The sequence below is a fragment of the Polypterus senegalus genome, chromosome 7 (assembly GCF_016835505.1).
Source record: "Polypterus senegalus isolate Bchr_013 chromosome 7, ASM1683550v1, whole genome shotgun sequence".
Lineage (NCBI taxonomy): Eukaryota > Metazoa > Chordata > Cladistia > Polypteriformes > Polypteridae > Polypterus > Polypterus senegalus.
In genome coordinates this window covers 121192572-121210247 of record NC_053160.1, presented here as the reverse complement: position 1 = coordinate 121210247, position 17676 = coordinate 121192572, and the positions used below count along the sequence as shown (strand labels likewise).

Genomic DNA, 17676 nt, shown 5'->3' with positions numbered 1-17676 from the left:
TGCATCTCCAAATAGCCATACACTGTAAAACTGTTTGTGTCTACCATGTAGTATAATGACATCCACTTGTGGAAAGACATCAAAAGAGAGCACTTTAATTTGTGTTGCTACGACCAACCCTTGTGAGTTCCATTATTCTTCAAACTGGCTTACTGAGCACTTTATTCTTTTCCCGCATGAATACAATGAACATGTTAAACTCTGACCTTAGGAACAACATGAGGGTATTACATTCTGCCCAAATGGTGGATTCACAAGGTATGCAGACCCCTTCACTTTCTGCACACTTTATTGTGTTGTAGATTTAGTTTTAAATGGATATCTTTGTCACTTTTGTTAATCTGTCTACATGCAGTAACCCATAACAGCAAACTGAAAACATGTTTTCAGAAAGGTCTGCAAATCTATCAAAAGTCTAACAATGAAATTTATCCTCCATATAACCCTTTGTGGTAACCCAAATTGTGGTTACATGAATCCTGTTTACTATCATTAAGATGTGTTTAGAACTTAATTGGATTCCTCTTGTGGCAAATTGAATTGATTGGGCATAGTTTAGTAAGGCTCTCACCTGTGTGTCTAAAATCCCACTTGATGGCAGGACAACCACAAAGCCATGAATTGCAAGGAACTCTCTGTAGACAGCCATGATAAAATTATGGTAAGGCATAGATTAGGACAAGAGTATAAGCTTTGAGTGTTCCCAGGAGCTAAGTCGCCTTAATAATTATGAAATGGAAGGAGTTTTAATTCACTGGGATTCTGCCTAGAGTTCACCGTCTAGCCAGACTGAATAACCAGGCAAGCAGGACCTTGGTCAGGGAGGTGACCATGAGCCCAATGGTCATTTTAACAGAGCTTCAGAAGTCCACTGCTAAGATGGGCAAACCTGTTGGAATTACGGCCATTTCAGCAGCACTCCATAAATCAGGTGTTTGTGGTAGAATGGAAAGAGATAAGCAATTATTGAGTGAAAGGCATTTGAGTGTGAGGAAAGAGAAGCAATTATTGAGTGAAAGACATTTGAGCATGAGGAAAAGACTCTTAGGTCTGATGAGATAAAAAATTAACTCTTTGGGGCAGACCTCCAAGCACTATGTCTGGTGAAGGCAGTGGCCCTGCTCATCACCTTACTAATACAGTGAGACATGATGGTGGCAGAATTGTGCTATGGGGATGCTTCTTAGTGGTTGTCAGAATTGCAGGAAGAATGCATGCAGCCAAATACAAAAATATCCTTGAAGAAAACCTGTTCTAAGAAGCACACAACCTCAGACTCACATGACAGTTCATCTTGTAGCACTATAATGACCTGATACATATAGCCAAAACAATGATAGAATAACTTCAGGACAAGTATCTGACTGTCATTGAACCCCCAGCCCAAAACCTAAACATAAATCTCATACAAAATGTGTTGAGAGACCTGAAGATGGCAGTTTACAGAAATTTCCCATCCAGTGTAAAGGATCTGTCAGAAAAGAATGGGGTGAACTGCCCAAATCTAGGTGGCTCAATGCTTGTGGAGACTTACTGAAGAAGACATGAAGTTCTTATTACTGCCAAAGGGTCTTCTACAAAGTACTGAATACTTATATGAATGACAGATTTCAGTTTTTGATTTTTAATAAATTTGCAAACCTTTCTTAAAATATTTTTTCACTCTGTCATTATGGATGATTGAGTGTAGCTTTACTAGAAAAAATGGCACATTTATCTATTTTATAAGTGTGCTGAAAGTAAAGAGGTCTGAAGACTTTCTGAATCCACTGTATATTTAATATAAGAGAGCCTATCATGTGTATTTGTATCTAACAAGGAGTGTTTTCTCTCTCAGAATTAGGTTATATTAAAAAGTCGTATTTATAAGCAGTAAAGTGTTTCATCCCTGTCCTTTACAAAAACAATATGAAAGACTGCACTCAGCTTGATTTATTTTTAATTTTGACAATAGTGTTTTTAACAGTTAACCAAATCCCATTTGGAGAAAAACAGACATGCATTTTGCTCTTCAACCAAACTATGCTGGAACAGATCCTGTAAGCTGAATGTAGGATTGAGTGCACTGAAATAAAGTGAAGCAACATCAGACCATACCCCATGCTAAAATGATCATCTTCTTTATTCCATGTTGGTGGGCCTCTCTTTTTTTCTTATATATACACTACATTATTGCACTATTTTTTTAGTACCTTTCAGCACAAAACTAACCAGATAAAAGCACGTGTTATTTATCTGCTTGTTAACAGTTTGTTTAACCCATTTCAAATTTCATGTTTCACATACACTTATAAACACAATACAATATGTTACAAGACACTTAGTTGCTAAACTCCGAGACTACACATATATTTCTAGAAATCTTCCAGAAACTCTAGACACAAACCAAATTTCAACCGTCTTCTTTTCCTCCTTCATCTTAATCTTTTTCCACTTCTATATGGGGTCGAGATGCTAGATCAACCTTCTCCACACCAGCTCACATCTGCACCTCCTCCCCAGTCAGTCCACCTCTGCTTTGGTCCCCCTCGCTTTCTCTTCCCCTGTACTTCTGTCCCCATCACACTTTTTCCCACATATTCATTGTCTCTCCTGATCACATGTCCATACCTATTCAACCTACTTCCTGTACTTTTTTAGATATTTGTCTCACTTTGGTGGTTCCTGATTGTCTTATTTCTTTTCTGTCCTTTTTTGTCATTCCAACATTCTCATTTCTGACACATCTAACTTCATCTCCTGTGCTCCATTTAATGCCCATGTTTCAGCTCCATACTTCATTGCTGGTCTTACACCTGTCATAAAAGCCTCACCTTTTAACCTTTGCCTTATCTTTAACCTTCTTCAGTCACACAATACACCAGATACCTTCTTCTAATTATTCTATTCATACTGCACTCTTTTTGTTATCTCTGCATTTTTCTGCTCTATAACTAGGAAAGTGGTTGCAAACCATAATAATGTATCGAAACATTACCGTTACATCATATACAAAATTAATTTTGCAACAAACATTGTTTATATTTTTGTTTTCATATTTCCAAACTTTACAATTGTAACCCTGATCATATTAAAGTTTTTAACTGATGTTAGCAACCAAATAATCTGCAGTCACAAAATATGGCCATGTTTTCAGACCATAGGAACATTAATAATTGTATCAACTACCAGCTATGTTCACAGACAGCAGCATTGCACATATAATTGACTCCAACAGTGTTACACCATAACATGAGCTTGGAAGGACATACCCTTATGTAAACCATATGTTATGTCATGCTAGTACAAATAAAATAAACATTGTAAAAAGAAACAACTCGACACACGTAGAAAAGGTTGGGGCAGCCACCCGTATAATATTCCTAGCTGCAAAGGATTCTTTTTTAAGTTTAGTCAATGATGTTGACAGTATGGAGTCCAAAACAGAACTGGTGAAGGTTTGAAAAGATGGCGGTTTTAAATGGTCAGACAGGAAGTGATGTATGTCGACAGGAAGTGATATAGGTTGACTGGAAGTGATGTTTCTCTGACATCAGTCTGGGAGCCAGGACCGGAAGTGACAATCTTCTGGGCGCCGGAACTGGTAGTGACTTTCTTCTAGGTGCCGGAACTGGAAGTGACGTTCTTGATTCAGATAGGTTTTCCCACGGCTGGTCTGTAGAGATAGCAGGAGAAGGTTTAATGCTCCCCGCCCTCCCCTGGCCTGGCGTGGAATTACCTTTACTTGGTCCACACAACATCCTCCTATTCACACGTGTGTGAAATAGCCCCCCCTCAGCCCAGACCCATCGGGTCGGGCGTACCGGTCCGAGACGTCGTGGCATCTGGAAAGGGCATCGACATTGGCTTGCAGAACACCCCGGCGAAAAACGACTGAATACTTATATGGCTGTAGATCCAAAAACCACCTTGTGACCCGCGGATTGGACTCCCTGTGCAAGGCCATCCACTGTAAGGGTGCATGGTCCGTCACAAGAGTGAATTCACGTCCCAAGAGGTAGTATCTTAGCTGAGTAATCGCCCATTTAATAGCCATAGCCTCCCGCTCCACTGCCGCATACCTAGTTTCCTGATCCAACAGTTTCCGGCTCAGGTACATAATGGGGTGTTCAACTCCTTCGACGCTCTGGCTCAGCACGGCTCCAAGACCTGTGTCCGAAGCGTCCGTCTAGAGAATGAAAGGTAAAAAAAAATCTGGTGCCTTTAATATAGGAGCTGCCGTAAGGGCAAGTTTCAAGTCACTGAATGTAGCCTCTGATATCTCATCCCATACCACATGATTAGGTCGACCCTTCTTTGTGAGGTTTGTCAAGGGCATAGCTCTCTCAGAAAACCGGGGTACAAACCGTCGATAGTAACCCACTAAGCCGAGAAATGCCTGAACTTGCCTCTTGGTTATCGGACGGGGCCAATTTACAATGGCATCTATTTAAGAACACTGTGGTCTCACCATACCCTGGCCCACTAGATAGCCTAAATATTTATAACATTTTTTCAGGTTGATACGAAGCCCAGCTTCTGCCAGTGTCCGCAATACAGCTTCAACCTGCAGTATGTGTTCCTCCCAGGTGTTGGAATAGATGACAACGTCATCCATGTAGGCAGCACTATATGAATTATGAGGACGAAGCACTTTATCCACCAGATGTTGGAAGGTCGCAGGTGCCCCATGTAATCCAAATGGGAGGACACGATACTGCCAGTGACTGCTAGGAGTGCTGAACGCTGTCTTTTTCTTAGCTGAGTCTGTTAAGGGAACCTGCCAGTACCCCTTAGTCATATCTAAAGTAGTCAAAAATTTGGCATGTCCTAGCCACTCGAGGAGGTCATCTATATTTAGAAACAGTTATCACATGAATTGGGGAAGACAAATGAAAGGCACTTTTAAATTTATTCAGTCTCAAAAAAAGTATAATATTATTTTACTGATTTTATTATTTTAGCAAAGTATTTCAGTAGTATATGCTGCCAAAAGATCTAAAATAGCCATCACTAAATGGGCTTTATTTTTAGTCCCCTGTTGTGAAAATTCCCAAAGACTCCTACACAGCATGAAACTTTAAGTATTCCAAACAATTATTGTGTCTTTTTTTCCCTTTTTGTCCTCTTTGGCATTTTAGATCCCTGCAGGTTGGCTGCTTGATAATTGCAATATACTGTATCATCAAACAAAAGGTCTAGTCCATTATTTTCTGATGGGCCTTAATGGAAGACATTTCATCACAACAGTGATTATTCTGTAAACAGGAAATAAGAATTTAGTTTATGACTGCACTGTCTGTAGTAAGGAATAGTTTTAAATGTGGCTTTTCAGTAGTCTACTAGCACATTTTTCAAACCAAGTGATACACCATCAATGAATTTATGACTTTTAAACAGCTTATCTTAAGGTCTACAGAATAATGTTTAAAAAATCTGGGAACCCAGGTGCTGGTTATAAACATGATGACCTATAAGGAAGGCCTCCACAGGATGAAAGAATAAGTTTTTTTCCAGGCTTACCTCTCTTCAAATGAGGTTTGAGCCGAAGAATGCTTGTGGGCGTCAGTCAGTCGCCTGAGTATTTGTCAGAGGTGCAAGTCATGTCACGGAAATTCTCAGTCACGGATGATACTAAATTTTCCACCATCTTCTCATACTCAGATCTAATCATTGGTAATCCTCAGATTTTATAGTTAATAACATGATGCTTTTTTTGTGTGTCCTAACAGGACATGAAGGAGATTCTTGCCTTCGCTCCTCTGACTGTGCAGAAGGCTTCTGCTGCGCTCGCCATTTCTGGACCAAGATCTGCAAACCAGTTCTTCAGCAGGGGGAGGTCTGCACAAAACAAAGGAAAAAAGGGTCACATGGTCTTGAGATTTTCCAGCGGTGTGACTGCGCCAAGGGACTTTCTTGTAAAATCTGGAAAGACGCCACTTCTTCCTCCAAATCGAGACTCCATGTGTGTCAGAAAATATAACAGAAGATAAATCCTGCTTTGAAAATGTGAAATTCAAGTATTTACTTTACAGAGTCCTATAAGGACTTTACAGTGACACTAAAGTATGAACATGGATAATAGAAGGAATCCAAATGGTCTACTCTACGTGGCAATAAGTGTACTAATAAATGTAACGTAGATTTGGTACCCTTTCAAAAGACATTTTTTTATTGTGACATGATCTATAATGAGGATAAATGTAGCTGCTTTGGTGTAAGACAATACTTTTAAATGCAAATTCTGTCTTACAGAAAAGGAGAAAATAACCGCATTGACTATGTAAATCAGTTGTTTTTCATACATTTTTACTGTTAGTCTTTCCTTATGTGTTGACATTTAATAGAGACACCTAGTTATTCACCAGAGATTATTGCAGAATAGACAAACTAAAATGAAATAAAAACACTACAACTGAAATCCGTTTGCAATTTTCATAAGGTAGCAGAAAGCTCATTTATCATTTTGTAGAGTGAAACTATGGAGTCAGTTGTTTTAATGTAAACTGTGGGTAATCTGTTACAATAATTTAAAAAATGATTCAGTTTAAGGGGCAAAAACAAGATGAATTTCACTTATTTCATTTATTTATAGAGTACTTTTCAAGTGATATGCACAAAGTGCTTTCCAATGACAAAGAAAAGGTATAAAAAAGATTAACAAAAATAAATAACCATTGCAATATTTCAAATTAAATTAAATAAAAATGTATATCAACATATACAGTATGTCCAATTTTAATGTTAACTTTTTATCCAGACAATTTTGTAAATTATATTTAAGCTGGGTAATGCTTCTTAAATGATACATAAAGAGCACTGAGTGATGCAATATTTTAAAGATTAAAGGACAGGTAGGGTACGAATGACTAACATTGCAAAAGTGACCCTCTTGGGCAAGGATAAAGAATGTTGGCAAGCATCTGAAGGAAAATGAAATTTATTTAAGCAGGCATCATCATATAACCTTGAGAAGAATTCCACTTTGAGGAACTCATTTAGCAAATAAAGCTGGTGGGTTTTTTAATACATTACTGCAAGGTGTAATACGTGAGGAAACATCTAATTTGATACCACACATTAATATGTAGCACTATCACTCTTTTAAAGAAAGAAAGAAAGAAAGAAATGGAATAGTTCACTATATTCAACTTAGCCATTTTAAATACTTCCTTGAAATTTCAGAGCTATATTGAAAAATATTCTTTTACATACAAACTAATGACACTGTGCAATGCACATATGATTTATGCTAATATTTTATATTTACAATGATCTCATGCAGCATTTAATAATTTATTCTTCTTCATAACTTACACGGCTCCCACATTATTTCTACCATACTGTGGTACTTTTTAGTCATTCTCTCTGCAATTTTACTACTTGCATTAACCTGTCATACATTGAGTGTAGAGGCATTATTTTCCCCAGCTGAAATGGAAACCTACAAAAAGCAACAAAGATTTTGTTGTACAAAACAGCATTTTTTTTACAAAAATATTATATATACAATGTTAAATTTATTTTGTATGATATGTTGAAAAGATTACCATTCATTTACTTTCTGCCTTTGTTGGAATTTAACTGGCTTATTCAAATTGAAAGTGTTTTTATTGTAAATAAAATGTCCACTATTGCCAGTGTATTTATGGAAAAAGAGTATATTGTGTATAGATTTGCACTTGCATTTTATTGTTGCTTGGAGAGAGCTGATGAAGTTTGGTATATACCTTCTCTGTGGATTGCTTTCATTTGTGCAGTGTTTCTTAATGAAGGTGAAAAGGCAGTCCTGTCGAATATATGAATATGGAAGAACTCACACTAATGATAATTTACAAATTGAATTTAATCTTTTCAGATTTTCTCTTCCACATTGAAATGGAATGCTGCTCATTACTTATAGAAATAAAATTTCAAATCTGCCTCCAATTCTTGTGATCAGTTAATGTCTCACATTTCACTTCTGTGCATGTTGTGCTCTTATAGGTCATATTTTTCATTAGGGAAACCAAAAAAGCATGCTGAATAATACCAGTTTGGAAAATACACAATCAGAACTGGACTGGTATTTATACACAAGAGAAGGATATGGAAGGATGTAACTATTGCCATGTATATAGAAAAGTTGTAAATTCCCTCCAACACCTTTATTTTGACTATTGGCATTTTGTTAGGAAATCGCCAACTCTAGAGCTGTTAATATTTTATGATTATTTTATTTTTGTTTATTTGCTTCTGTTAAGACTGAATAAAAGTTTCCTTATTTTGTACTCCTGCCTGTCTTATGCATTATTTTGTCTTTCAATTACATATTATATTTACTTTTAAACAGATCTTTCTATGGACCTTCAATTGTAATACAAACAGTGTGTATGATTAAATGGGGTGAGCAACCTTATTAAATGTTCAGGGTCCTCACAATAGATAACAGAAACAGATTCTGCATGCGTATCAATTTGATTTTCACAATCAATTAAAGCATAGATAAAGCTTTTCCTAGAGCCTGTTTAATATAGTCTAGTTTCTACAGTTTTTTTATAAAAAGGTTGTATAAGATACAAAGAGTAACCACCATGTTTTGAGCCTGCCCTATTAGAAGAAGCACCAGTTTCAATGTTAATCCCATTAACATTGTTATTTTAATTTTCACAAAGCTTTTATATGCCAGTCAGATAAACTGTTTTGTCCTGCTTCTGCAACTACTCTACTGTAGCTGACATAATATCTTTATTTGTATCATAGAAGGCCCTAAACAAGTGATCCTTCAGATTGGAAATCTGGCTGTAGTCACACAGGGCTAAGTCTAGAAGTTTAGTCTCTAAGTCAGTAGATAGGATCAGTGTGACATCTCTTCAGATCCACAGTTTCACAAAGCAGGATTTGCAGCCCATTTATTGTGAGCAGAAACATTGCCAAGAAGCTTTGTTCGCTGATTTCCCTTTATTGATTTCCACAATTGTCAATATGAAGTAGGTTTAATATTGACCGGTTATGTGTACCTTATGAGAAAGTTAATCAGTATAGGCTACAACATCAAGATCACAAAAACTTGTGCAAATGATTTGAATACTGAACTACCATGATTTCATTGTTTGATTGTTGAAATTGGTAAGCACAAGATAGTCCATGGAGTTTTTGGTGCTGTATTTCTGGAGTCATATTCTAGATACCCTGCATGAAGAGACCATGGATTTTATTATGAAGAGTGAGTCAGCCGACCCATACATAACTCTCAAGTGTCTGCTATTTCACACACTGTTACTCATAGTATGACTTACTCTATGAAGGCAAAATTTGCTTCATTTTTTCATATTGAAGACTGGCTAGTCCTTGGGTCATCTTTAAGAGATTTTCCATCTCCATGTAATTCTGTAGCCCAACTCTTGACTGTGGCATATTAGGGCGGTGAGAAATGTGTAAAGATATCACAATATTTGAGTTTGTGTTTTTCGGCATCCATATTGACTTGGTTCTGAAACAAAAAGCTTCATAATTCATGTATTTTAGTCTTTGGCCACTAAGGAAATCAGCATTGTAGAATGACTGTTTCAGTTTCAGGCTTATAATTTAGTGATTACCCCTCATACCTACAATTATAAGCACAAAGCAAGAAAAGCTAAAATTATGCCACTCAGTCCTGCACAGCTCAAATATATTCCTGTTCAACAAATGATCCTGTAATATTACTATGGTACAAAATTCTCCACAGCATTATGATGCACTTCTTGGCAGTATGTTGCACACACACACACACACACACACACACACATATATATATATATATATATATATATAGAGTGATATATGGCCGGCCATTCATCCTGGCCAATACTCCCACACTGCCAGGTGGAGCACTCCCTTCAGCAGGGAAATGTCCCGAAGGACAGCAGGGCATCATGGACATTGGAGTCTTTATTCACAGCCCTGCTGGATACCATGGGGGCCACTAGGAGACGCTGCAGGGAGGGACAACAATTATTTGCCTTATGCCCCGGAAGTACGTCTGAGTCACATGGACAAAGATGAATGACGTGCTTCCGGGGTGAAGAAAAAGAAGAGTTTTTGATCTAACCCGGAAGTGCTAAGTAGTCACAAGAACTGAGAGTTCAGAAGCACTTCTGGGTCACGGACTATAAAAGGATTGTGGGAACTCCCAGACAATGAGCTGAGCTGGGTGGAAGGGTGGCAACGCATCTGGGAGTGGAGGATTAATTTATTGTAGTGAATTGTATTTGATGAGCATTGTGGATAGAAGGGTGCTTTGTGCACTGTACAATATTAATAAAGTCAATATTTGGACTTTTATCTGGTGTCTGACGTGTTGGAAAAGGGTTCAAGGGAGCGATAGCGGACCCAATCTGTCACAATATATACACATATATATATATATATATATATATATATATATACAGTATACCTGGTGTGACAATTTAATTCCTGCAAAGGCCACTTAGTGTCAGCCGTGACGCAATTGTATCAAAATCACATGTTCAACATGTTTGAACTAATATTTGCGTAAATTGCAAGCTGATAGAGCCAGTTGTTAGTTAGATATTGGGAAGGTAATAGATATCTGTGTGCACACTTTAGCGTAAAAATGGGTGATCGAAATTTTGAGCATTGTATTATTATTACATTTTGTGTAAAAATCACTAAATGCGTTACTGAAACATTACAACTGTTGCAAGTGCCATATGATGAAGATGCTATGAAAAAGTTGAGTATGTTTGAATGGCATAAGAGGTTCAAAGATGGGTAAGAAGATATGATAGAGCATGCAATGGAAATCCCCAGGTTCGCCACGCCCTTAAAAAGCATGCATGTCACACTCACAATTTAAGACCATGCTGGTGTGTTTCTTCGATCACAAGAAAATAGTCCACCAAGAAATTATTGAACATGAACAAACAATCAACCAACAATGCCATTTAGAGGTACTGAAGCGATTATGATATTTTGTTTGAAGAAAAAGACCCGAATTATGGCCTGACAAGTGCATCATTCATCATGACAATGCACCAAGTCACACTGCGCTCACTATGAGAGACATTCTGGTGAAAAAAGTGATTACCAATTAGATCATCCTGCCTATTCACCTGAATTAGCTCCCTGTGATTTCTGGCTATTCCCAAAATTAAAAGCTGCCCTGAAAGGACACAGATTTTATAATATAACTGATATTCAACAGAATGTGAGACAGCTTGTCTATATATACTACATCTGTGTTTCTAGTGAATAACTTTGTTAATACAATAAAAATTATTTTTGTTTAAATATGAAACACTTCCATCAAGTGCCTCCTTATCTTATGTTAGTTTGTGAAACTGCAATGGGTATGACACTTGGAAGGAAGTAAAACCTTGTATAAATCTTGGGGTGGTGGAATGGGGGTAACGGCAATAATGGCAATTTGGCCAGTGGGGCACAGTGCTGTTAACATTAGATAGATAGATAGATAGATAGATAGATAGATAGATAGATAGATAGATAGATAGATAGATAGTGTTAGAATGACTAAAAAAAAGAAAATTAAAAAAAGAAAGCTTCTGACTTGGCTGTCATAGTTACAGTGAGGCATTATGCAGACGTATTACTGTTGGTATAAATGTGCTCCAGTAGCATTTCTTCACATATTTCTTCTGAATAATTCATTAACTGAACTCAGTGTTAGTGTGTCAGACAGAGGATACACAGCATTGTCCATAATGACACACGGTTTTGTTTTAATTCTTTCCTTTGTTATGACCTCCAGGGGGTCCAGGGCACATCCCACATTAAGGGAACACAGTCTTTTAAGGAAAAAGAGCAGGCTTTGCCCTTTCTTATATAGTTTCTCTGTGTTACAAGACCAGTTCAGCCTGCCATTGATGTGGATTTGCAAGTACTCGTAGGACTGCACCATCTTTACATCCATTCCCTGAACAGTGACTGGACAAAGATGCTCTTTGGTGTGGCGAAAGTCAATAGTCAGTTCTCTGGTTTTGTTGATGTTAATCGAAAGACAGTTCTTTCTACATCAAGAACTAAATTTATCCACCTGACCCCTATACTCTGTCTCATATTATTTAGAGTTTGGTGTTCCAGAGTTCACCTGGATATCCTGAGGCACAGTAAAATTAAGGGGTTCTGGAGCTGAGCATTCCATCACAAATTATCCATCCATCCATCCATTGTCTAACCCGCTGAATCCGAATACAGGGTCACACACAAATTAACCGGTGGTAAATAGTCATCAAATGTCTTGCTGGCCTTGCAGAATCATATAACAAAAGACAGAGTAAAGATTTCAATGTCTGACACATCAGATGTTAAGGTTAGGCTTCTTCAGTCTTTCTAATAACTCATTTAACTAATCTACATAAAAATTTAATGAGAATCATCAGAAAATGGATTATTATGCAATAAAATAGTGTGACATTCATCAATACTCCAGTGCTCAATCACAGTAGGCATTACACTGCATAGCTGGTTAAACTAAATTAAACATAATCATCATTCATAAATTCTTCTGGCATCTATATGGAGGTAGTTGGGCAAGGAAGGGAAATAAAATAAGAATGTTAAGTCTTGCAGCAGCCAAGAAGGACATATAGTGCTACTGTGCCAAATCTCTGGAACTGTTCAGAAGGAATGTAGCACCATATATACTTAGAATGTTTCTTCAGTTAATGGCTAACTGTTGAAGTTGTATCACCACACTTGAACACTTGAAGCCATGGAGGTTTCCTTATCACTAATCACATCATCTTTGTGGACTAACCAAAATGTGCAAATTCTGAATGAGTTCTTACATTTCTTGTTGTATTCAGTCTCTTTTCTCTATAAATGAAAATAGTTTCCTATAGTTTATTACATTAAGGGTATACAATTGGCTTTCATATCTTCAACACTGACACTTATGCCTATCAGACAGATATGAATGTTTCATAGTAAAACAGGGCAAGAAATTCCCATTTGGATGAATCCATGACTGCCTCAAAAATGTTCAAGCTTGGGGGACAAAAAGCTTTCTACAATTGATACTCAATCAAGTCAAACTCCTCCTTCTTCCACAATTGTACAGAATAGAGTGAAGGACTTTCAGATTTTAGCTCCAGGTAAAGTGGGTATGACACTGGACTTTAAAATTCAAAGTTGTTGGTTCAAATCATGTCTGAAACTCAATAAGTCACTTAACCTGTCGGCGCTCCAAATATACTGTAAGTGAAAAATATGTAAAATATAAGTGCACAGCTGTACTGTGTCCTAAACATATATCTCCTTCTGCAAAGTCATCAGCCAAATAAGCAGTGATTATAATAAAACATTAACATTATAGAATAAGAGTTTGAAACAGGCCCTCAGTTACTAACCTATATAGAATTAAAAGCCTTTCTAAAGATAATGTAACATTGTAGCAAGAAATTAAAAGATGCACTACAGACAGCTTATCATCCGAAGCGTTGTCAGTGGTGTGTTGTAAGTCCATTTAAACTAAAGAAACCAATTGTTAGGATTTATTTATAGGTAGCCCCTATTCTAAAGTGATACCAAGAGGCACCTCTTTCCTACACACATGCTTTGTAATGTCTTTAGTATTTTTCTCTCTCAATACAATACAATACAATACAATACTCGATACAATGCTATCTAGAGTTGTTCTTCTGTTAAAACACTCTTTTAGGTATACCAGCATGTATCAATTGCAATTTCATTACAACTCACCAAATTTGCAGGTATTATTTTTCTGTTACATTTCAAATCATCTTTAAAGCCGTCATACTCATTAATAAAGTCCTGCAACTGAATAGCTGACTACGCTGTTTATTTTAATTTAGCTTAGAATCCAGATGATTATTCAAGATAATAATATGCCTTGATGTGTAAGGCAATAAATAAACCCAGGTCATGAAATAAAAATATGCCTCCATAGCATCATCAAACCCAGAAACTCTGGCCAGTACATTACTTTGGGCTGTTGCCACACATTCACATGGACATTAATTAGCAGCAATACTGATGAGACCATATTACATTCCTCCTTAGATCTGCAACTCATCTTTGCAGTACAAAAACTAAAGAAGAGTTTGGAACGGCTTGTGCACAGCAATCAGATATGATGTCCTCTGAAGTTGCTTTCTTGATTATTTTCAGAAAGTATAACTTGCTAACTACCAACTTTGAACTCCAACAAAAATATTATAGTCTTTGATGTCTTATTTTATTTCACTGAACAAATCAATACAATACTTCTGCATCATATTGTATGAATCTCTTATTTTTTTTTCCAAGTAGAACATAACTTTTGATTAAAGAACTAATTATTAACCAAAATACTTTTCAGACTCATAGCATCAGTTTTAGTTTGCTCAGACACACATGGGATTATATCTATGTTTATATTAACTTTACTTTGGTAGTTTAAACCAGTAAAAATGTCAATTAGAGGTTAATTTTCTTTTTATGTGCTACTTTCTTAAGCATTTTGAGTTTAATTAAATTACTTTACATGATATTATCCTATTGTTATAAACATAAATGCCTTAATTAAACATTTTGCCTACATATAAATGATGGACTGTAAGGTGTGTCACAGAGCCTCAAACTCTAGACACAAACTATATCAACACAATCATGGGTTCAAATAAATTATTTTTAATTTTCAGAAAATTATTTTCACAACACTTGCTTTTTTAATTCATTCTTTCTCTGCATTCTTCATCTTCATCCTTTTCTTCTTCTTTCTCTTTCTTAATTATCAACCTCTGCCAAATGAGCTTCTCTTGAGGCAGTTCCTTTTATGTTGGACTCCGGAGTGCTTCTGGAACCACAACATTACATGGTGAAGGCACTTCTGGATCAAGCTGAAGTGATTCATGGTAGGGGCAGCCACTTTTGGACCCAGCAGGGCTGTCCAAATGAAACTACAATTCCCAGTATACCCGATGAGCATGCACATGAACTCTCCAGTGAAGGGACACTGACCTCCACCAACCCCCCCCCAAAACCCCAACACCCCAACCCCAACCCCAACCAACAGCTCCTTGATGGAGTATTTAGCCATGACAGTCAAACAGCCCTGTCCTTCCACTTTGCTGTTCTGACTGGGAAAGGGAGAACCAACCATCCATTCAGTTAGAAACTATTCAATGTATATGCCTTCCTGCCAGGCAAAGCCAGTCCATCCTTGCCATTAATTACAAAAGACACATTTCTACCCTTTATTCAAATAAATGTCTTTCTGTTCTTCTTGTGCTTTTATTTTTACAGCTACAAAGATCCTTTAACTTTCCTAACTTACTTAGTATGGAAAAGAGTGACTGGGCAGATCCAAGCAACTATAGGCCTATAATCACATGTAAATTAATGGAAATATTTATTAAGGAAATGATTGACCAACACATGACAAGAACAAGAGTTTTACTGAACAGTAAGCATAGGTTCAGAAGAGGAAGGCCATGCTTTACTAACATGCTGGAATTCTATGAGGAAACAACAAATGGACATGATCAAAGTGGAGCACACGTCCGTAAGACCTCTTATACTGGTAATGCAATGTACTGTAGATAAATTACAATAGAAAGTATTAACAAAGGTCTTATTGAAACTGCATTAAGATTGGTTGTCTACCCAGAGAGTAAAATATCATTCTCAGTGTACTTATACATGTACTTAACAGGCAACAGTCAGTACTGGGAACATAAAGATCTAGGTAAAAAATATACAATGTGAAAAAATTATAATAAAGGAATATAGTTAATGTAACCTAAGCATAAACAAAGGATACAAATTATTTTCAAAAGACATAAAGTGATTTGTAGCAAAGATCTGTTTTTAACAGTAATAACTATGTTTTTTGGTCATATCCACAAGCCTGGATATTTATGCTGACCATAAATACAGTACCGTCACTGTAATGATACCTCCTGTTGCACACTCCCATTTGTCCTACCTAGCAATGACATAGCAACTATGACACAAAACATCTCAAAATGTCAGCACCCACAAGAAAAGCAAAATCGTGCCATAGTAGAACGCAATACAGTATGTTTTCAATATTGTTACAAAACACTAAAATACAACCATTAGGTCCCTTGTTCTCTAAAAACCCTCAAACAATGTTTCACATATTTTTAGAAAATAGGGAATAGTTGTATAAAATGTAAAATTAAAGCCAGATCATGACAATGTATATACTGTATTTATTAAATTTAAATCACACATGTTCATCAAATAAAATGTGAATTCATATATAGAATCAATGAGATTTTCATTTTTAACCAGACAGACAGCAAACATTCATTCCCTTAATTTTTTAACTGATTTTTTCCTTAAAGAAATTACAAGGATTTAGAGCACAAACCAAATGTGAAACACTTGCCAGTTCACTTTTGCACATGCCAGTGTTTACTGACTCTGGGATTATTTAGAGAAGCAAATTTTTGTTTTGTTTTTTGGGGATAAGAATAACAAAAGGAAAAACTAGTTACTAGATTACTTGAATAAAGTTACAACTCTCAAAAGCACAAAATATGATAGGCTTCAAAAATAATTATTAATGAAATCTTTAACAAAAGTAAGAGATAACCTGCTCTAAGAGAACGAACACAGAACACTAACTCAAAAAAAAAAAGAATACAAAATCTCTAAAACTAGAACAATCCTAGAAATTACAACCAGCTGGCAAAATGTTTTCCAAGCTTAGGCTGATAAATTTAAAAATCAAGAAATGAACTGTTGACATGCAGAAGAAACCATAATAAGATCCAAACTCCATCAGGTATACTATAAGGCGGTGAGATAATTTGCTTTGAACCTGGAGTCCACAAGACAAAAACTCTTAAGCAATGTAAGTAGGGATTGGCTCTCTTTTTATTGTCCATTGTGTTATTTATTAAGTAATTTAATTTAGATGGATTGTTATTTACACTTACGAGGGGAGGAAAAAGAGCAGGAGGTCTGAGCTCCCTAAAACAGCTCAAAATAATTGACTTAATAAACAAATCATCATAATTGACGTAGTTTCAGGCCAGAGGGGTCTACCAAAAAGATCAAATAGCTGAAGCCATGGGCTGAGCCACACCAAACCATTTTATCTTGTATAACATCAAGCTTACACTTAACTGCATGGTTATCACAAATTTCAACTAAATTTCAACCAACACATCACATTTGTATCAGTATCATCATGCTGTTCAAAACTATACCTACAATCTGGACATGCTGAAGGATACCTAATTAACAACATTAACTGTAATGTAGGAAACCTAAATGACCATTTTCAGCAAAATAACAAGAAACAAAGGATAGGATTTGAATCCTGACATAATACTTGTTTATGTAGATTTATCATGACCTCCCTAGATAGTGTTGCATTGTTCAAATGGTTTAACAACCATATCCCAAAGGCATATGACTTTGTGACTCTAACTTGTCTTAGTGTGTGAATGTTTCTTGTGATGGATTTGTCTATGCTTAGTTATTGCTTTGTGAACGCTACTGTCAGAATAGCCCTTTCTCTGTCTAACTCCTAAAACGGAATTATGCATGTAATGAATATTGTGTATATCCATTATGTTTGGATGGATACTTTTTAAATTTTATGTAAAGATGAATAAGCACAGGGCAGATTGGATAATACATGTTATTTATGTAGATTTTATCATTCTGCCCCTCAGGCATTCTGGTTAATTGGAGACTCTGAATTGGCCGCAGAGT

The 17676-nt window shown here is 36.4% G+C and overlaps 1 protein-coding gene across 1 annotated transcript in view; it reads left to right on the top strand.

Moving 5' to 3' along the window:
• Window positions 1-8249, top strand: part of dkk2 (dickkopf WNT signaling pathway inhibitor 2) — a 106562-nt gene extending 98313 nt beyond the window's left edge. The window contains exon 4 of the mRNA XM_039759215.1: window positions 5712-8249. Coding sequence (XP_039615149.1) covers window positions 5712-5962 — 251 coding nt within the window. The 3' untranslated portion in view covers window positions 5963-8249. The remainder of the gene's footprint in view (window positions 1-5711) is intronic.
• The last annotated feature ends 9427 nt before the right edge of the window (window positions 8250-17676 follow it).